Consider the following 21,248-nt stretch of genomic DNA (forward strand, 5'->3'; position numbering starts at 1 on the left):
GGCACTCCAGCTGGTGGGTCTCAGCTCTCCAAACGCTCTTTCTCTCTGCTCCTTAGCTTCTGTTCCTCCGCTGTGTCTGTCCCTGGCCTTGTGTCACTGAGACTCACCCTCTGTGTGTCTGTCTCACTATCACGGCCCTGTTTTGTCTCATCTCTCTCTTGATCTCCATTGCAATCCTTGTTTCCGACCGTGTCTCGTTCATGTGGCTTCTGTCTCCATGCCTGCCTCCCTCGCTTTCTCCATCCCCTCTGTCTCTCTGTTATCTTTGTCTCCTTCGTCTCCCTGCCTTCTCCCCAACTCCATCCTCACCTTCCTCTTGTACATGTTTCACCTTGGTCGCCACCTCTGTTCTTGTCTCCCTTCTGCTTCCCCCGCCCCGCCCCCAATCTAGCTCTCTCCTCCATGTCTCATCCTTGTCTCTGTGAACCCTTATCTCTTATTCCTTTCTCCATCTTTCTCCATCACTGTTTCTGTCCCTTTCTCTCCCTGTCTCCGACTCTGTCTCCTCTCTTCATCCACATCCTCTATCCCCATCCCAGGTCCCATCTCTTTCTCGTTCTTGTCGCCATACGCCCTCCTGAGCCGCCTCCGTGGTCCCCTCCGGGATAGGACCTTGACGGGGGCGGGGCCGAGGGACTGAATCAGAATAACTCGGTTAACTGGACGAATTGAATTAACTTCTTCACACAAGCGCCGCCAGGCCTGTTTCCCCTCCCTTCTGCGGGGCCGCAGGTGGGGAGGCCAGGGAAAGGGGTCGGGACCCTACGGCCTGGCACAATGCATAGACTGAAGGTCTGGTCCGGACTGGGGCGGGATGGGGACTCTAGGGATGGGGCCCGGGCAGCCTGCCCTGCATCTCTCGAGCCCTAAGAAGGCGGCGGCGACCCTTTGGGTGGGGGGGTCGGGGAGACTGGGGGCGGGGTCTTGGCCGTCCAGGCCCCGCCTCGACGAGCTCGCCCCGCCCCACCCCCTCCGCGGGGTCCTGCGCGTTAAAAGGCGCGCGGGCCGGGCTGGGCTGCACTTGCGTTGCACCAAAGCGGAGCGCGGCCGCGACGGGGCGGGCGGTCTCGCGGGCGCTCAGAACTGGCCTCGGGTCCTCAGCGCCTGACGCTCCAAATCCCATTTTGACCCCAACCCGGCCTGGGACCCAGACTCCGACCCGGCCAGGCCCGGCCCCCGCCCCCGCCCCCCGGGCCGATGGACTACTCCTACCTCAATTCGTACGACTCGTGCGTGGCGGCCATGGAGGCGTCCGCCTACGGCGACTTCGGCGCCTGCAGCCAGCCCGGCGGCTTCCAGTACAGTCCCTTGCGACCCGCCTTCCCCGCGGCCGGGCCTCCCTGCCCCGCGCTCGGCTCCTCCAACTGCGCGCTTGGCGCTCTACGGGACCATCAGCCTGCGCCCTACTCGGCAGGTGAGCCCAGCCCTGGTCCAACCCTCCCTGCAAATCCTACGGCACCTCCAGCCCCTGCCCACTCGGCAAGTGGTTGCGACGGTCCCCCACAGCCGCACAATCTCTGCCCTAGCCAGATCCTCCAACTTCCCGCGGGACCTACAGCCTCTTGAGTAAGAGGAGGTTCCCTAGGCAGAGTTGAGCCCCACCCTCTCATCCTTCCTGTTCCTCTTTCTCGCCGCTGTATCCCTATCCTGTGCTCTTCAGGTCAAGGAAATAAACAGATCCCCGGTCTAGCCCCAGACTCTTCACCAGGCCCTCCCCTGCCCACATGCAACGATTGACCACCAAACCTCTCCATACCCTGTATCCTTGGAAGATTGTTCCCAGCTCAGGCCAATCAGACCGCCCATCCTTATCATCACCACGCTATTTCATGCCCGGCCCCAGCATGGGCCCTGGCAGCTGATGAGCTGCCCAGCTGGGAGCCTTCCTAGAGCTCCAGCACCATCAAGCCCCTACTGCCTGGTTTCGAACCCATCCTACATGTGCCCAAACCCTCTTGCACCACTGAAACCCATTCTGTGGCCAGAAGAAAAGGATGCTCAGGTCATTAAGCCACTTTTGTTTCTCCATTCCCCTGGAGATTTTCCCAGCTAGAGCCCTGCAGAACCTAGAAGCAGCCCCATGAGATGCCCAAGCCTCCTTCATCCAAGTCTCTAACTGAACCTTCAACCTTATGAAGGCTCTTAGCCACCCTCATCTCTCCAGTTAGAGTCCAAGCTGCCCCACCCAATCTCATTTCCTTCCTTCCTGGGACCACAGGACTCAGTAGAAGATTGGGACCTGTGTGATGGGGAGGGATAGTGAGAGAGACCTGAGCTTGGAGAAATGAGAACCAGGGAGAAACTGGAGTCAAACTGGGACAGGGATAGGGAGATTGGGTACTTGGGGTCATATGCACATGGGGACTGTGGAGCTAGAAACAGAAAAAGGGGAGATGGGCCCCGGAAAGCTGGAAGTCTGAGATGAGGAAGACGGGGACAGATACACAAAGATTGAGCAGAGATGGAAAGATCAGAGTCCGTGGGAGAAGTGGGGACCCAGGGCTGGGGCGATGAAATAAATACCAGATGATGTGGACAGGAATTATGGGAGATGGGGACCTGGGAAGACTGAAAACAGATGAGGAAGATGAGGATAGGCATGGGGTGTTGGAGACAGGATTAGGGGAGATAGAGAACTAGGGAGACATGACAAAGATAAGGATAATGGAGATCTCTGGAGAATGGGGAGACCTAAACAGGGGCTGGAGACAAGAATGGGGAGGTAGTATCAGAAGTGCTGTCTGTGGAGCAATGGGAAGCAGAAGGGGCAGATAGGAGATTGGACAGAAAGAGTGATGGGTAGGGTTGGAGCTGGTTTTTGGAGGAGCTGGTAGACGGAAGGAGGTGCCTGGGAGGAAGAAGAAGGGCAAAGAGAAGATGGAGGAAGCTGGGAGGGGAGAAATGACCCTTCACAATGGGCACAAAGAGAAGAATGGTCCAGAAGGGGAAAATTGCAGGTCGATGAGGATGGAGAGAGATGAGGAAGAGGAGAGGGGGACACCTGGAGGAGAATGGGATGTGAAATGGGGCTGAGGAAATGAGGTCTGGGGAGAAGGATGCAGGGTGAAGATGGCCAAGTTTTTAAACGCCAGAGAGTCCGTGGCAGGGCTGAAGGTAGACCTAGGCAGGAGAGTCTCAGTCACCCAGCTGCAGTCCATGAGACAGGTTATTGGAGAGACAGGATGTTGGTGAGACCTCACAGACAGCCCAGGCTAGGAAGGGTAGAACAGGATCAGAAGTCAGGTCGACTGAGGGAGAGACATGCTGAGGGTCACAGGGGTGGGTAGACTGGTGGGAGTTGGAAGGAGCCCTGCGAGGGGCAGCGACAAGTCAAGAGTCTTGACCAGAGGATCAGATTTGTGGTTCCCTCGCTGCAGCTTTTGGGTCCCAGGTCTCCCCGCGCCCTGCCCGCCTTCATCCCTGCCGGCTCTAATCCAGCGGTGATGAAGCGATCTCAGATTGAGAGGGCCAAGCCCAGGGGCCAGGTCAGGGGCAGGGGACCGTAAGCGATCCCTCAGGCGCAGAACCCAGCGGGCCGGGCTCGGCTCCTCACGTCCCCACCCTCGTTGATTCCCCCTCCCGCACACATCTGTAGTGCCCTACAAGTTCTTCCCGGAGCCGTCGGGCCTGCACGAGAAGCGCAAGCAGCGGCGCATCCGCACCACGTTCACCAGCGCGCAGCTGAAGGAGCTGGAACGCGTCTTCGCCGAGACTCACTACCCCGACATTTACACGCGCGAGGAGCTGGCCCTCAAGATCGACCTCACGGAGGCTCGCGTGCAGGTGTGTTTTCGCGGATGTGTGCGGGGAGCGTGCGCGCGCGCGGAGCGGGGCGGGAAATTAGTGTCTGACACCTGGGAGTCCGCGGGACAGAGGGGCCTCACTTGGGCAGCCGGCGAGTGCAGCCTGCTGGCAGAGAGCTAGGGCCAGGGGCCAGGGCGCGGGCTGGCGGTGACAGGGCAGGAGAGGACCGGCAGCCCCGGGAGGCAGGCGGCGGGCAGAAGGGGCCTGAGGCCTTCGGCAGAACGGAGCTATTCAGCGTCACGATTTCCCCTCAGTCTCCCGGGTAGGGCTGAGCACTGCAGAGTGATGCTTGGGAAGCCAGGATGGAGGACGAGTGGGTAGAGGGTCAACTCCAGGTGGCCTCGGGGCCAAAAGAGGCCGAACAGGGGGAAAGCCTGCCAGCGCCTCCAGGCCCCCTCTTCAGCTGTGAAACCTCTGAGCCTGGAACGCCCGGGGTACAGGGTAGGCGCAGGAGCTGGGTCGAAACAGACTTTTGTCGATCTTATAAATCTGAGTTCAGATGTTCAGCTGGAGCGCATTTACTGAAGACCCTGAACAAAAGGTTTCCCAAGTACCCTAACCCGCTCTCCACAGCCCTGGGCTTCTTGTAGGGAGGAACTGGGGCAAGGGCTTTGGGAGACGAGGAGAGCGAAGACCGAGTCCGGCCCAAGAGGCAGAGAACCCCGGGAGGCGGCGGGGTATGCGGGTGCGATCCCAAGGGGAAGACGCTGAGGACCTGGGGGAAGGGACCAGTGGAGCAGGGGAGTGAGGCGAGAGATGAGGAGGCCAGCGAGCAGTGGTGGAGGGCCGAGGGGCCAAGACTCGGAAGGCTGGTTGGTAGTAATCGCGACCGGGCCCCTTCCGGACGGAGGTTTCACTCGCGCCTGGCGGCCCCGGGCTGACCGGTCCCTGTGCCCGCAGGTCTGGTTCCAGAACCGCCGGGCCAAGTTCCGCAAACAGGAGCGTGCTGCCAGCGCCAAGGGTGCGGCGGGCGCGGCGGGAGCCAAAAAGGGTGAGGCGCGCTGCTCGTCCGAGGACGACGACTCCAAGGAGTCCACGTGCAGCCCCACGCCCGACAGCACCGCGTCGCTGCCGCCGCCGCCCGCGCCCGGCCTGGCCAGCCCGCGCCTGAGCCCCAGCCCGCTGCCCGCCGCCCTGGGCTCCGGGCCCGGACCTGGGCCGGGGCCACAGCAGCTCAAGGGCCCGTTGTGGGCCGGCGTGGCGGGCGGTGGGGGCGGCGGGCCAGGCGCGGGCGCGGCGGAGCTGCTTAAGGCCTGGCAGCCGGCGGAACCCGGGCCCGGGCCCTTCTCGGGGGTTCTGTCCTCCTTTCACCGGAAGCCCGGCCCGGCCCTGAAAACCAATCTCTTCTAGCCGCTGGCCTCCAGAGGCTCCGGGCCTGCCTACCCCTGCCCCTCCAGGGCCTGACAACCCCTTCCCACCCCAGGTCTGCCTGATGGCCCCACTCCCACTGTGTCTGACCCCTCCGTTTGCCCTCCCCAGCTTCGGAGACCAAGCCAGGGCTACTCTTGTCTTCACCCACCCCCATTCCGCAAGGTGGGGGTGGGGGTGGAGGTGGGGGCGGGTACTTTTCACTGGGAGAGCTCTCCTCCAGGAGAGCTGAGCCTCGGCTTCTAGCCTGGCTCTCTTTGAAAAGGGGATCAAACAATGCCTGCCCCAACAGTGCTCAAAGGTGAATCCCCAGATGGAACAGCCCGGCTTCCTTCCCTGCCTCTGCAGCTGGCTGGGTCTTCCCTTGGCTTGGTGACCAGCCTGCTGCCCCAGCCCTTGGGCCCACCCACACTGACCCCACCGGTACAAAGGCTGGTCATCATTGGGATAATGACAGGCACAAAGGGTTCCACCGCTGTTTTGTCCCTCACTCCTCCCCACCCATCCTCAGCCAGTCAGGCACAGAGGGGAGGCCCTGAGATGAGCAGAGCTGCCAGGGCATCGGGACAGAGGGCTTCCTCTTTCCTGTCTTTTTTGTTGTTGTTGCTGTTCTTTTCTTTGAAAAACTTGTAATTTATTGAGGTGAGTTTTGCTCAATCCAAATAAAACTTAATTTATTGACATCACACTGGAACCCTTCGGTACCCATGAAGGGGATAGGCTGCCTGCAAGAGCCCAGTTCCCCTTATGACCAGCAAGGAACCCCCAGCTGCCACACAGCTGCAGCGCAGGTGGTATAGACCGGGAGACAAAACTAAGCAAACTGGCGCTTTGGGGCCAAGATTCTTTGCCCCTACCCAGACCAGCCCCAATAACATTAAAGTGCCCGCCCTCCCTAAACCCACACAGAAAAGCTTAAATAAACCCCAGCCCGATTCTCCTCGGGCTATTCCTTCATTGCCGGACGGACACCCCTGAGCGGGGGTTGGGAGAAGTCCCAGCTGAGCCCCTCCACCAGTGGTCCAGGCTGGGTGGAGGGCAGCAGGAACAACAGTGAAAGTGGGAACCCAAGACGTACCCATATGGACCCCATGGCCCCCCTGGGGCTGGAGGAGTGGCCCAGAAAGGGAGGACAGCACCAGAAAAACCGAGCTCCTCGGTAACCATGGCAACTGACCTCCGCAGCCCTGGCTCTAAAAGGTGAGGAGTAGGATGTCCTAATTAGGACAATGATTGGGCAAATGACTGGGCAGTAGGGAACACAGGTCCCCAATAAATAGGCAGAAAAGTACTGCCCCGACCCCTTATAACTCTTAAACTCCAGGGCTCTGGCTGGGCCTTCAAGGGCGGGTTTGGCGCTCAGTTCGCAGCTTCAAAATGCCACCGCGGTCACTTGCTGAGCTGCAGGGTGTCCAGAAGGAGGCGCTTGTGAGCCGGGTCCTGCACCCCAGCTTCCTCCAGATCTTCTTCAGTGATGTCGCTGTAAGGGTAAGAGATGCTGGGAGAAAGGCCAGGCGGTCCAGAGAGCCCCTAGCTTCACCCCCAAGCCCAGCCCCACCCCATCCACTTCCAGCCCCGCCCCCACCTGAGAAACTCCAGGTCGTCCCAGCCATTGTGCACCAGTCCCTCCTCATAGCGTTCCAAGCCGATGGCTCTCAGCCAGGCTCCCATGCCTGCCTCACCCAGCCCGCCAGCCCGCCCGACCTGCGGGCACGGAGCCTAAGGGAACAGAGCAGGTTAGAGGGAGCACTGAGGGGGCCTGCACCCACAAAAGGACTTGCAGACAGCCATATTCTGCCACGTGCTCTGGGGTGGGGAGAGAGGCAGAGCAAGGGGCTGCTGCTTGTAACCTTCAGCTCCCCAGTGCCCAGCGCAAGGCAGAGGACTCCAGAGTGCTGAACAGTGAAGGGATGCCTCCACCGCGGGCAGGCACACTCTGCAGGCACACAGCCACCCTTGGCCCACACACCTCTTCTGCCAGGTCCTCCTGGATGCTCTCTCGGATGCGAGGCGGAGGGAAGCTGAGAGGCCGGCCGTAGTCCGAGGGCAGCCCCCGGGGCGGCTGTAGCTCCAGGGGGCCTGGCAGGAGCATGGCTCGGCCAGGCCCGGCGGGAGCATAGTCCACCTCACTCAGTGTCTTGGCCATTTGCAGCACTGAGCAGGAGCGATCATCCCCACTGGCTACCTCCCCCAGGAAAGTGCTGGTGGGTGAGGGGCCTGGCGGGAGCGGGGGTCTTGGATGGGCCTTGGGAGGTGGTGGGCCACGAGTCTCAACCCCACTGCGGCCCCGGATCACTGGCCCTGGCAGAGGATCCAGGCTAGGGGGCAGGAAGATGGCCGAATCTGGCAGTGGTGGTGGTGGAAAGTCTGGAGGGGGCAGTGTGCCCCCGGAGTCCTCATCTGATGAGCTCCCCTCTCCTGCACGAGGAGCCCTGTGGCGCCCAAGCTGTGGGGCAGGCACTGTGATGGCCACTTTGTTCTTGGTGGCAGGTGGGACAGGAGCCCTGGCAGGTGAGGGTGGCTCCGGGGGCAGCAGCTGATGTGGCACCCCTTCAAGGACGTAGTAGGCAGGGTTATTGAAGCTGTTCTTGGGTGGGGGGGCCACCACCCCTTCCGGCTCTGGAGCCCCCTCTGGTTTCAACCTGGGTTTGGGAGCAGAATAAAATCAGGGCCCAGAATCAAAGGAGAGAAGGGCAGGGGATGCAGTGGAAGGAGCACCGGGTGGGGAGTCAGGAGATGTAAGCCCCCACCCCTAGACTTGCGTGTGACCGTAGGCACGTCACCTTCCCTCTCTGCACCTTTGTGTCCTCAACTCTAAAACTGGGGAGACAACTGGATAACCCCCAATCTTCCTTGCCTCACTCACTAAGAGTCTCCGACCTTTTTTTGATTTTGTAACTGTAAAAGCTGTAAAATGGGTGAAAACAGAGGCCAGAAGGCAGGGCAATAAAAGCCTTCAATGAGAATGACCAGCCAGATGTGGAAAGCCCTGGAGACATCTGAGGCCAGTCTACTGAGGAATCTTACTCAAGGATTCAGGTTAGTTTTACTCAAGGCTGAAGATAAAACCAAAGTGACTGATAACAGCTGAAGATGACTGAAAATGCACCAGGAGTTTTTATTTATGTTCAAATGACAACTGGATATAATTAAAAAGCAAGCCTCACTTTCCCAAAGTATGATCCACGGAACCCTATACTTGACCTTGACCCTTAAACAACATGGGCTTGAACTACACGGGTCCAACTCTATGCAGATTTTTTTTTCACTACTACGGTACTGCACGATATATGAGCCACATTTGTTGAATCCATGTGGAACTTCAGATAAACAGGAACTGAGGATCCAGAGGGATGACTATGAGTTATACACCCCTAACCCCTGCCATGTTCAAGGGTCAACTGTAGTTCCCCAGGATATTAATAGTTATTGCATGGAAAAGTTTCCTGGCCCATTAAGTTTGGGAAACTATATTCAACACAGCTGAAAAAGGATTTCCTTCCTGTCCACAAGCTCAGAGCTTTTGCTGATACTATTGTGCACTGGGAATATCTAAGAAAAGAATCTAGCAACAACAATTTCCCAAACTCATTTGACAACAAGCCGTTTCCAGTGGGGCATCTTGTAGGACAGTGTTCCATAGAATGCCCCAGGGCAACTTGTGCTGAGACACAGGCCTTCTCCAAACAGAAGGCTCAAGTTAAGTATCTAAGGGAGCTGTTGCAGAAACCATTTCTAAGTCTATTTTTTAAGATAGAAGTGAGAGGAGGGGCTGACTGTGCTCCCTTTGACTCAGAGAACCACACCGTCAGGAGGCCTGGCTGGCCAGTGGCCACGGGCATAGGGCCCCACAGAGACCCAACCAGAGGATGATCCCCAGGCCAACCCTGAGAGCCACGCACAGTGATGGATCAGGATGAATAAAGGATGGGAATGACAGTTTCCTTCTCTCACCTGGGAGTCAAGGGCTCCTCCCTGGGAGCAGCTCGGGGTGGGGCTGGGGGCCTCCCAGTTGGTGGTGGCTTCTCTGGTTCTTCAAATAACTTGGACAGTGGGCAGGAGGCCTCTGTGGAGGCTGGCTTGCGGCTTCCTGACCTGTCAGGGTACACAGGGGAGGGAGATGAAGCAGGGGCTGGCCACAAGTCCCCAGGCACCCCTTCATGACTCCCCACAGAGCCCCAGCTCACCGGGGATCCTGGCTGCCTCGGGACACAGAGGGGGCTTTGCTCTTTGCTCCTGCCTCGTCCTTATCAATGCTGATCCACTCTGGGAGAGGAAGGGAAAGGAGACTTAGAAGGGACCTGGGGTCCTGCACCTCATAGACACCCACGGGCTAGCTAGCCCCTTCCCAGCTACTCCCCAGGGCAGGCCCACCCCCCAGACCTGGCTGTACAACTGCCAAATGTTCCAGGGATTCCAACGCCCACCCCACAGCCCTGGTCCTCCTCTCCTAGACCTGCCCGCACCGCCCCACTGTATGCCCCACACCCCTCCCAATGGAGCCCCCACCATAGAGTCGCTCACGGGTGCCCAGGCGCTCTGTGGGCACCCGCACCTTCATGGAGCCACGGATGTTGCCTGTCTCCTCGCCACGGTGGGACAGGAAGGTCAGGAACTGCTGGGCTGTGCTGCCAATCATTGACTTGAGCGCCACCACGCACTCCCCTGAAGGGCAGATGGAACAGACCAGCAAATTGGCAAGCCTTCCTAGGGCCCTGTCCAGCTTCCTGTGCCTCTCGGCCCCCCTCTGCCCTCACCATAGGATTCGTAGCCGTCCATGGACTTGACTGTGAGCAGGAGGTGCTGGTCTTGCAGGTACTCGATATCAGCCAGAATGGGGTTGAGCTGGGAGCAGAGAGGCCCAGTGAGGAATAAAGCACCCCCGCACCCCACTTCCTGCCATGGCTCTGGCTCATCCCACCCTCAAGCTTGTCTGTGCTTACTCCCATCCACCTGAAAGAAAGATTTCCATGGGCCTTTCAGAGCACTCAAGAGCCCTGTAACTAATTGATTTTCTGCATCAACAATGGCCAACACAGCATCTGATGTTTAGTGAAGCTGAGAAGTATTTATGGAACAAATGAATGAACTGCAACCTGGTCTCCAGACCCCGTCCCCCCGCAAATAAAGCACATGCCTTCGTCCTCACTCATGCCCACTCCACGCACAAGCCCATGCCATGGGCTCTTCCCACCCTCCCAGGCAGGCTCCAGCTGGCGTTTGGCTGCACTTCCCTCGGTGCCCTCACCCCCAAGCCTCACCGTGGGCAACTGGCGTGAGGACCACTGCACCTTGAGGAAGTTGATGTTGTCACTGCTCTGGGCATCATTTTCAAAGCTCTTCTTATACTCTGGAGGGGGAAGGGGACACCCAACTGAGTGCCACCTCTCAGCTTCCCTCCCCCCCTAACTAGGGGGCTGCCCACTCTGGGCACCTCAGGCCTCCATCCCCCATGGCCCACACCCAGCCCTGGGCTCCGCCTCAGACCCTCCAGACAGGTAGAGTAGAACTCGATGAAGAACTTGGTGCGGCTGGCCGTCTTCACAATGGCCTCAATGCTCTCAAACTCGATGTAGGCCTGGTCTGAGGTCTTTGAGAGCCCTGAGGGGCAAAGGGAGGAATGCAGACAGGAGGGCTGAGAGGGTGGCAGAAGGAACAGGACACAGAGACTGAGCACTGGGGCAGGGAATCTGGAGCCCTGGCAGAGCAGGGGGGAAGGCCAGGAGGGGCCTCCTCCATCCCAAGCAGCCCAGGGAGACCCCAAAGCCCAAGAATGAGAGACCATCCGAGAAGGGGCCGGGAACCGGAGTGCCTGCAGGATATGCCCGCCAACAATCCACCACGCCACTAGGCACACAGGTACACAAGGAGCCCCAGGCAGGCAGAAACATGTACACAATTACCTTCATACGCACACACCTGCTCACGGGCATATACCTCCCACGATGACTCAGGAACACAGACACCTTTACACATCACATATTCAGACACATTCCTGCACATGCATGTATGTGCCCGCCCCTACACACCCACCCACACACACACTCAGATATTTTCAAAGCTGTGTACACCCCCCAGGCTACACCTGCACCCACCCAGATGGATGCCGTGCCCACAGCACAGCCAGAATAGCCACCTTTCTTGGAGATGAACTGAGAGGTAACTCCAACCTCAAACGTCCCAAACACGGGGGAGTGGTCACTGGTGACAATGTCATCCGTGCAACCTGGGGGAGGGGAGTAGGAATGGGGGCTCAGCGGAAAGCTCCTTACTTCCTGCTCCCGATTCCCAAAGCCAAGGCAGAGTCAGGTCAAGGACCACCCGGGATCACCCATCACCCTGTCCGGGAGGCTCTGACCGTAGGAATTGCAGATGATGTGGGTCTCGGGATAGGATTTCCAGAGAATCCGGTCACACCATGAAGGCACGTTGGTCCGGACCTGGGGCAGGGGACAGCAGTGTGGTGAGGGGTCAGTTGGGGGTTGCTTAGCTGAGGCCCATGCCCCTACCACACTGGGTCCGACATCCACCTCCAACACCCAGGAACACCCCTGAGGCCTCAATGGGCCATAGAGGCTGGAATGGTAAGTGCAGAGGCTTGACCCCACACACACTCTTGATTCTTCACAGTCCTGGGGGGTCTCCCCGGGCCTAACCCATTCTCCTCGCTCACCCCAGTTGGCTTCTGCTTGTGCCAGGCATACGTGTCCCGGGAACCCCGCTCATAGCGGTAGGTGGGTGGGAAGGAGATCTCCTCCTCACCTAGGAAAGGCAGGGATGGAGGGGTCAGGGCCCTGAAGACCCAGGGATACCACAAGGACCCTAGCCTCAGGGACTGCCGCTACCACGCCCATACTCACTGAATCGAAGGAAGACCTTGTGCTTTTCCCGCTCCAAGTTGAGCTGGTCCACCCTGAGCAGGGGCTCAAACTCCTTCCTGCTGATGTAGTTCAGGATCTCCTGAGGGGAGAGGGGACATAAAAGCTGGGGCCTTGCCCTTTCAAGCTAGAGGTGAGAGCCCACCTGGGCCCCAGCCCAGCCTCCCCACCCGCCACCCACTGGGCCCTGCTCACACCTGTATATCCATGTCCAGGCGGTAGTTGAGGTCCCCGAACCAGAAAAGGTGAGTGAAACGCAGAGATATATCAAAGGCACTGAGCTGCCGATCGCCCAGTGTGAGTAGCCGCAGGATGTCCAGGTAGTTCTGGTTCCGCCTGTGGTGGGGGTAGGGGGAGCTCCAGGGTCAGATGTCAGGGACAGACATGGAGATAAGAAGTCTCTGGCTGGGGTTGGGGACAGGGCAGAGATCAGGGTCCCTGGGGACAGAGGAAGGAGCTGGGGACAAGGTCAAAATCAGGGACAGACAGAGGGGTCCTGAGTTGAGGTAAGGAAGGAGGCCCTGGGGGACAGGGATGTAGGAGGGTTGTGGACTAGAATATGGGAGAGGGAATAGCTCTCGGGAATAGAGGATAAGGCTAAAGAGATGACTGGGAAGGCACTCCCTCACCGGGCAGTCTTCTCATTTCCCGAGGTGAGGTGACAATTCACAAAGCCAAACGAGGTGCCATTGAACATGAAGGAGACACCCACGGCCCCCTTGTTTCCTGTCAGGGCAACAGAAGAATGCCTGGGGCACCCTCGGTGGGCTCCCAACTTTACCCCCCACCTGCTGAAGCAGCACTGCAAAGATCCTCCCGACTCCCCTACGTGCCGTAAGGCAGGCAGTTCCCTGCATACACAACCACGCCTTCTCTGGGGTCCACACCGGGCACTTGCAGCCCCATCTGGATGGTCTGAGTCTGTCTGCATGTGAAAGCAGAGTCCCCAGAGATCACAGGGACCCCAGTGGTGAAGGGGCAAGGCTTTGCAGACACTGAGCACAATCTATCCTGAGGTAGCAGTGGACTGCAAACAGGGAGACCTGGGCACTATGCTGGTGCCAGGCTCTATCGTATACTAGCCTGTGTAACCTTGGACAGCTCACTTGACCACCTGGGCTCGAGTTTTATCATCTATGAAATGGAGATAATTATCCTGGCCATGCCTCCTGGTGAGGCTGGAAGACATTTAGAATATGAACATGCTTTGCAAAGTTCAAAGAGTTCTATAGATAGGAGACCCTGGACCCTGGCTGGAAAGGAAGCAGGAGGAGTGGCCAGAGGGACCCCACCCTCTCTCCTCACCCAGGGTATTGGCAATGCCGGTCTTCACGCTGGACGTACTGACGTGGCTGATGCGGTTCTCGTGCTCTGGCTTGACCAGCACGGCCACCTTGATGTTCCACAGAGACTGCATAGCAATCTGGGGAGAGGGTGCAGGGTCACCCCTGTCCCAGGCTGGGCCACTGTCCCCATCTCCCTTCACCCTCACCCTGCCCAGCCCACACTATAGACGGTTCTGGAAATCACAAGGTAAGAAGGCCTGCCACACCTTTTCCTGAGGGACCAGAAAGAGTGGCCTTCCTACACCATAAAGGACTCAGGGTAGACTTCCTAAAAGATATTCCCAGGAACCAGAAGGAGAGCCAGTCAAGCTGTGGGGAGCCAGCCAGTGTGTGGGGAGAGGGGCTAGACAAGACAACATCCCCTCACCGGGCGGTAATCCAGATCCGTGAGCTCCTTGAGGCCCCCGCGGAGCAGGTCCAGCCACTCGCGATCGCCCACTGAGTTCTCCTGGGTCCCAAAAACATAGATGTCATGGGGTATGGTCACCGTGACCTCATCCAGGGTCTTCCCCAGACCCTTCGATGTGAACCAAGATGTCACAGTTTTCGGAGGCGGTACACTTCCTGGAGGTGGAGGGGACGGGGAAGTCAGGCCCCTGCCTGGGGCCTTTCCTCTCCCACCCCAGTCCCTCCGCAGGCCTGACCCATGTTCCAGGTGCCTATGAAGATGGAGATCATGTCGGGCTCGTCCTGCTTGGAGTGCTTGTTCTTCATGAGCTGCAGGAGCTGGCAGAAGGCCTCACGCTTCTGCAGGGGACAGCTGTCAGTCAGGCACAGGTGGGCAGCCAGGAAGTCCCCTTCCACGGGCCTACCCTGCTAGGTGGCCTGTCCCTCAAGGACAGGGACACACCTCTGGCTCACCACCACACACTCACTCCTCAAGTATACAGCAAGTGCTCAGTAAATGTTCACTGAATGATTATCAGCCCACCCTTGGGCCGCCCACTCTCAGTACACATACTCTCCACCCCATCATAACTGCCTGCCCCGTGAGGGATGACCTCTCTTTCCTCCCATCTGGCAGGGACCCCTGCAGCCCCCGGTGGCCAGGCCCATGTGCTGCTCACCCGGGCGCTGACGAAGATGAAGTCCTTGCGCTGCGTCCGGTCCTTCTCCTTCTCAAACACGACGCCCAGCTTGTTCTGGACCCGCTGGGACTTAATGAGCTGACGGACTAGGGGATGGAGAATGAGTCACACCACCCTGTGCCCACAGACCCAGGGGGCCCACCCTGCTGCCCATCTTGGGTTGGGCCCTGGCTCACTGCGATCATGTGTGAAGGTTGTCCAGTCCTCCTGTGAGTCCCGCTGCCTCCGCAGCAGCACCAGCCGCCCACCCTCCACGTCCACACTCAGCGTGAACTTCTGTGACTTCCCGATCTTGGTCAGGTCACCCAGGGTCACATCCAGCTTCACCTGAAGGCCAGGAAGTGGGGGTGTTGCTGAAAAGACCTGGGGAGTAGGTAACACCCTCTTCACCTCCACCCGCTCTCTGCCCTGGAATATCCCCCCACCCCCCGCTATGTACCTCAAAGGCCTGCACAGGGATGGTCTTGGCCTTACGTGTGGATGGCTGCAGTGGGGCCGGGGGAGCTGTGGAACTCATGTCCTGCAGGGCCTTCAGGGCCTGGAGGGGGCAAGGGCAGGGCGAGGTCAGGAGCCTTGCTGAGGGCAGGGGCAGGGAGGGCCACCGCTGATGTTGGTGTCACTGCTGAACTATAGATTCAGGGTTCAGATCAAGACAAGGCAAGTGGCCAGGTGAGGGGATCAGGGGTCAGAGGTCAGGAGTCAGGGCACCTTCTTCTGGATGCCTGACAGGAAATCCTTCAGCACTGACAGCTTCAGCACCAGGCTCTCTAATTCCTGCTCCCCGGTCTGTGGTGGGTTCTGCAGGGAAAAAGAATGAGGTTTGTCCATGAGACCACCTAGCAGGAGGCCCCTCGCCCAGTCCCAGAACACAAATCCACTCCCCAGAGGTCTCTCCACAGTCCCACCTGCTGCTGCAAAAGGCGGGTCACCATGGGTGAGCTCTGCTGGTCAAACACCTTGGACAGGATCTCCAGACCTGACAGGACCTTGTCCACCTCACTATGGAGACACTAGGTCAGAACTCCCCACTCTGACCCAGGTACAGGGAAAAGGGGCTGAGTGTGTAGGGGTTTCAGCTGCCACCATGAGGATACAAGGGTTCAGGTGAGGAAAAGTCAGGAGGCAACAGCAGGCTCTCTGTACTGAGCCAGAAGTCAAAGGTCAGGGCATCTGCGTAGCAAGCGGGTGGGAGAGGACAGGTATGAGGTAAGGGTGGAGCGCATGGTGCTGGGTGCCCCAGGTACCTGTGCAGCCTCCGGCATGAGGTGGCAAGGGTGCGGGTGAGGTGTGGCAGGTTGCTGGCTCCGCCCCGCACGGCCTCCAGGTCCAGCCCGTAGCTACCTTTCAGGTACTCGTGCGAGACAGTGCTCAGCCCATTGGGAGCACTTGGGGGAGGGGTTAAGAGGTCAGTGGAGGACCGCTGATACTGTCCTAGCACCCCCCACCCCCTCCCTAGAGGAGACGGTACAAGTGGCAATGAGAGTGCAACAGACCAGGGTGTCTGCCTCCTGGGGGTCGGGGAGGGGGTGCCTTAAAGGTCTTCCCACCTTTGTTGAGGACATGGTTCTCAGAAAAGACAAGGACTGCCTGCTCAGGAGGGATTGGGGGGTCTCACCTCTCAGCAGCTGGAGTTGTGGGGGTCTCAGGGGCTGCTGGGGGGCTGCTGGGCCCCAGGGGGGCAGAAATGCTGGTAGAGCCAGAGCGCGGGGGCAGTGGGGGCTTCTCATCCTCCCCATCTGTGGACAGGAGCCAGGAGGCAGCGGTATGAGCCTCCTGCTCTCCGTGAAGTGGGGGGTAGGGCGGGGGGTGGGCACCATGGCTGTCAGGGACTTCCATGGAAGGGAATAAATGGCCCAGGCACCAGGAAGAGTGGCAGGGGGCTTCAGAGGAGGCAGGTTGAGAAGATGGGGTGGGAAGTCACAGGGGATGTCCGGTGAGGGGCAGGGAAGTTACATGGCACCCAGGCAGCACCTGAGGCATCACGGTCATCCGGCGGGTCCGGCTCTCGCTCCCGCTCCACGGGCAGCAGCAGGGCACACACCAGGCCCTGGTTGGGCTGGGCATACAGGCTGATGAGCTCCCCCAGGGTCTGGAAGCGTCGCACTGGAACACCCTGCGAGGTCTGCAGGCCAGCAAGAGTGGGAGAAGGGTCAGTCACCTGGTCCCCAAACTTAGGCTAGAATCAAGGACGGGGTCAGGGTCCAAGCTCCTACCTGCACAGCCAGGAAATCTTCTCCGTCAGGTAGAATTCGGTATGTGTGCACATGCTTCTGATACCTGACAGCAAAGCAGGGGGTCCAAATCTGTCTCCCCCAGGATGGCATCTAAGTCCCAAGGCATCCCTTCCTCCTGCCAACCAGTGGGCCCAGCCCCCGGGGCCCCTTGGCTACGTTTCCCTGAAACTGTCTACCCAGGCTGCACAGGGTTAATGATGGGGCCTGTCCACTCTATCCTGCTGGTGCTAAGCAGAGCAGGAATGACCAGACCCCACCCCAGACCTACATATGCTCCACACCCACTGCAAGGCCAGGGAAGCAACAGGCAGCTCTTTTGTGGCTTCTGCAGCTGTCTAAACAGACCCTCTGGGCTGTGGTACTAGTCTGAGGCCCCCGCCAGAGTAAGAGTCCTCAGAAGCCTGGGTAACTCATCTGCGTGCATGGGTGACGTGCTATCACACGTGTGTCTGCTGCCTGTGTTTACACTGGTTGTGTGGGTCTGCTGTCTGAAGCAGTCTTGCTGAGGGGATGTGGGGATACCACCCTAGGGATTTCCTTCCCCTTCCTCAGACACCAGGAAATTGGGAGGACACATGGGGGCCTGCTGTGGGGGACCTGGGCCTCTAGGAGCCCCAAGCTGAGGAGGGGCACGAGGGGTGCTGACAGATGGCAGCAACAGCTGAGCAGGTGACAGCTGAGCCTGGTCCAAATGGTACAGCCCGCGCTCGGTGGGGGCGGAGGATCTCTCTACAGCCACGCCTCCAGGCAGGCTTGCCCAAGGGAGTCACCTGGACCATGTGTGGGGCAGTAGGTGGGTACTGGCACTAGAGAGGATCAAACGTCTACTTGAGGAGACCCTATACCCTGGGCACAGGGCCACCCTCTCCTCTCAGGTAAACTCCTTTTGGGGACTTTCCTAACCACTGGGCACAAACTGTGTGGGTATCTGTGTGTGACTGGATGTGTTGGTTTGTGGATTGTGGGTCTGTGTTTATAACAATAATAGCATCCCATTAACTGTGTCCTGTCTCTGTGACAAGCCAGGTACTCAATGTCCTACAGACATGATCTAATTTAATCCTCACACTTTAAGGAAGATATTATTATTATTATCCCCATTCTCCAGAAAAGGAAACCGAGGCTCAAAGATGAAAAGCAATTTGCCTAAGGCCACAAAGGAAGAGGCCAAGCTAGCATTTAGAGTCAGGACGGAGACCAGGACTTGTATCCTGGCCTGCTTGTTGGATTGCCTGTGACTACAGGGGCAGGGGTGTGTCTTTGTTTCCCCTGTACACATAGGTGTCACGTACAGGTAAGCAAGTATGCTTCTGATCACCCACCTCTAGGTTCCTGAGATGCAGGGAGTAACCAGAGTCAGCTGGTAAAGCTGAAGCCCCCCCACACAGACAGACCCCCACCCCACCCAGCCCCTCCCTGGTAATGGAGCCAGAATTTTTCCCTCCTGGGACAATAATGTTCCTCATCCAGACACAGGCCCAGCTGTCCCCCTCCCACTCAACAGCTGACCTAGCACCTGCCTCCCTCCCCTCCCTAATTAGCGGGTATGCCTCATAGGGGGCTGGTATGCAGGACTCTTAAGATGTTCATCTGCCCAGGCTGTCCCTCGTCAGTCTCCCCTCTTGGGCCTCAGACGTGGGACATAAGCTGAAACTCAAGGGACATAAGCCCCTTGCTCTTCAGGTCCACCGTCTAGGCCAGGGTTCCTCAACCTCAGCACCACTAACATTATGGACCACATTCTTCTATTGTGAGGGGCGGTCCTGAGTGCTGTCGAACAGCATCCCTGGCTTCTGCGCACTAGGAGCAGGCAGCATGATCCCAGTTGTGACAATCAAAAATATCTCTGCCAACTATCCTGAGGGGTAAAATCAACCCCAACTGAAAACCCCTGGCCTAGACCAGTGTACCCCCAAAGATGTGAGGAGAACAGAGGGGAAAGAGACACAAGGATAGGGACTTGGGAGGGCTCATGGGGCTGAGCAACATAACTAGAGCTAAACAAAGCAGTGCCACAGCTTCCCACTCACTACCTCCCACTCCAGAGGCCTACAGGAGCCCACCCAGTGGCTGATCTGCGGGGGTGGGGGGGGCTGCGCTGCAGCTCAGGAAGATTCCAAAACCGAAAGTGCAAACCCACCCAACACCACCGCCACACATGGTTGATGGGTAGAGGCACAAAACCAGGCCCACTCGGAGAGCTGCCAAGTCTAGCCCCACACTCAGCACCTACAGCTCAGGCCTAGGGCAGCCGCATTCCCAAGAGCTAGAGCACACACACTCACCCACTGATTCATGAAATAATGACATGGCCACATACAGCCTTCCCTCCCCTTCTCCTCCACACTACCCTGCCCCCCAGACCCAGTCATACATATCCAGGCAGGCCCCAGTCTCAGTTCTGGGATTCAGAAAGTCCCCATAAGGAAGCTGCTGGGCATCCCCTCACACAGGCCATCAGTTCCTCTGGCCCCGGCTCCTTGTCAGATACCTGATCCCTACATAAACACAAATGTACACAACCGTGGAATGCACACCCTCACGCCTGCCTGGAGGATGCCTGACCCGGTCTACCAGAGACTCCTTGCATTTTCCCCAATTACAGCCACCCGGGGCAGCAGGACCCCACATACTCTGCCACCAGACACACAGCAGGAAGGAAGTGCTCCCTGCATCCTTCCTTAAGTCCAGCAGAAAGCCAAGGTCCTCACTCTGGGGGGCGCTGGCGTCCCACCGTCCCAGGCCCTACCCCCACAACACTCAAGGAAGCCCGGGCCGTGCCCCCGCCCGATTGGAGCCCCGGCCCCACTCACAGGACGCAGAGAGCAAAGGCTCCCGCCACGCTCTCACTGTCTCGGACCAGGAAGCTGCCATCGCGGCCTGCCCGGGCCAGCAGCTCCTCGGCGGCGGCGCGGCTCAGGTCGCGGTGGTACCAGGCGGGGGCTGGGCTGCCCAAAGCGGCCCCCGGCCCGGCACCCCCCGGGCCCGGCGCCCCGCACGCGGAGGCCATGGCCCGCGCAGGGCTCAGCGCCTCTCGCGCCCACCGGCCCGCGCCATCCGCCCCGGGACGCTCGGGGCTGAGGCTAGGACCGGGCCCGGGTCCCGGGGCTAAGGATCCGCCGGCGAAGCCGACCCGGAGATCGGAGCTCCGCGTTCCGCCGCGCTTGCCGCCGGGTTTGCCGCGCAGCCGACGCCGCCAGCAGCGCCGGCCTCAACTTGAAGAGAAAGAAAAGTTTGTTCAGAGGCGGCGGGGGAGGGGCAGGAGCGGAGCGCGGTGCCGGGCGGCCGGCCCCCACCCCCACCGCTCGGCCCGAGGCCCGGCCCGCCCCTGCCCCCACCCTCTTCCCCATGGGGAAGTTGCCCTTTGCATCCCGCAGGACCCAGGACCCCCCAAATCCCAAGGCCTCTCAAACCCCACATGATCTGCCCCGCCATCACCAGAGGAGATCCAGCTCCTAACCCCCGCATCGAAGCCCAAGTCCCCCCCATCCTGCGCCCGACACTTCGGGATCCCGACCCCTTCCTTCTACACTGGCAATTATACGACCCCCCAACTTCCATAAACGTTTGATCCCACCCTCAAATCCTTTCCATTCGGACTCCCTACAGACTCGTAGGATCGAGTTACCAAAATCTGCAAAGGATCCCATGATGAACCTCCTGCCGTCCCCTCTCCCCATCACCCCCAACTCCCTTGAAATCCAGCCCCTTAGACCTGAGCCCTCAAACTCTACTGGGTCCAACTCCCGTGGGGGGATCCCTCACAAACCCCCAGAAGAGCTCCAGTGTCCTCGAATCCCCAAGCACCGTCCCTGGCAGCCCCTCTCAGCCCAGGCAGAGCCCTTCCCCCTCTCGGCCAAGTTCCCTGGCACCATCCCCCATACCCGCAGGCCCCGGCCTTGAGGGGCTCAGCAGTCAAGAGAGCAGGCCTCCCTTTGCCCATACAGAAGAAAGTTCCCTCAGCCCCTCGGACTCCCGACCTCTCCCTAGAGCCTCGGCTGCCGTACTCAGACTCCCACCTCCTGGGCTGCTCCGAAGCCCCCTTCCCCGGGGAAGCGGCCCTGGACTCTCAGCGGCCACTTAAGATGGCCATCCTCCGCCGCCGCACCCCCCTCGCCTTCCGCCCCGCCCGCCGCTCCGCCCCCGCGGCTCCCCGCGGAGCCGGGGGTAGCACCCGCGCGCCCCGCCTCGCCCGGGCCCAGCGCCTTGATCCCAGAGCTGCTGACCGGCCGATTGACCTCGGGCAGGTCACGGCGCCTCTCCGAGCCTCGCCTTCCGGCTCTGTAAAATGGGGATAACGTTTTGAGGGCAGAGTCCACGGGACTGTGCTTGTAAAGCTCTCGGCACGGGGCCCGGCATCCAGTGGGCGCTCCCGAAAGGCGGCTATTTTTATTATTAATTAAGGAGTAACGAAGATGACAGCTGTGTAAACTGTAAAGCGCGGCGACGGAACGAATGGGTATTATTAGCACCCGCCCCCGCCCCAGCTACTCCCTCCAAGTCAACAAACTTGAGCCTTTGTGGGCGGGA

At 59.4% G+C, this 21,248-nt stretch overlaps 2 protein-coding genes across 2 annotated transcripts; one reads left to right on the plus strand and one right to left on the minus strand.

Annotated features, from left to right (window-relative positions):
• PHOX2A (paired like homeobox 2a) lies at positions 1,020 to 5,609 on the plus strand. Its single transcript, XM_018059409.1, has 3 exons — positions 1,020 to 1,414; positions 3,596 to 3,783; positions 4,705 to 5,609. The coding sequence occupies exons 1-3, from the start codon at positions 1,198 to 1,200 to the stop codon at positions 5,152 to 5,154; spliced, it is 855 nt and encodes a 284-aa protein (XP_017914898.1). The 5' UTR covers positions 1,020 to 1,197; the 3' UTR covers positions 5,155 to 5,609.
• Positions 5,820 to 20,827, minus strand: INPPL1 (inositol polyphosphate phosphatase like 1). Its single transcript, XM_018059408.1, has 29 exons — positions 20,738 to 20,827; positions 19,532 to 19,933; positions 16,698 to 16,761; positions 16,456 to 16,606; positions 16,100 to 16,220; positions 15,729 to 15,869; positions 15,390 to 15,483; positions 15,193 to 15,282; positions 14,924 to 15,022; positions 14,661 to 14,811; positions 14,464 to 14,570; positions 14,041 to 14,143; positions 13,764 to 13,960; positions 13,356 to 13,473; positions 12,680 to 12,776; positions 12,248 to 12,386; positions 12,033 to 12,132; positions 11,846 to 11,934; positions 11,531 to 11,612; positions 11,309 to 11,398; positions 10,660 to 10,773; positions 10,434 to 10,522; positions 9,930 to 10,017; positions 9,682 to 9,837; positions 9,360 to 9,438; positions 9,127 to 9,267; positions 7,142 to 7,814; positions 6,758 to 6,891; positions 5,820 to 6,652 (listed from the first exon to the last, which is right to left on the minus strand). Exons 2-29 carry the CDS (start codon positions 19,726 to 19,728, stop codon positions 6,562 to 6,564), a joined length of 3,795 nt encoding a protein of 1,264 aa, XP_017914897.1. The 5' UTR covers positions 19,729 to 19,933; positions 20,738 to 20,827; the 3' UTR covers positions 5,820 to 6,561.

Source organism: Capra hircus, chromosome 15, assembly GCF_001704415.2.
Source record: "Capra hircus breed San Clemente chromosome 15, ASM170441v1, whole genome shotgun sequence".
In the NCBI taxonomy this organism is placed as follows: domain Eukaryota; kingdom Metazoa; phylum Chordata; class Mammalia; order Artiodactyla; family Bovidae; genus Capra; species Capra hircus.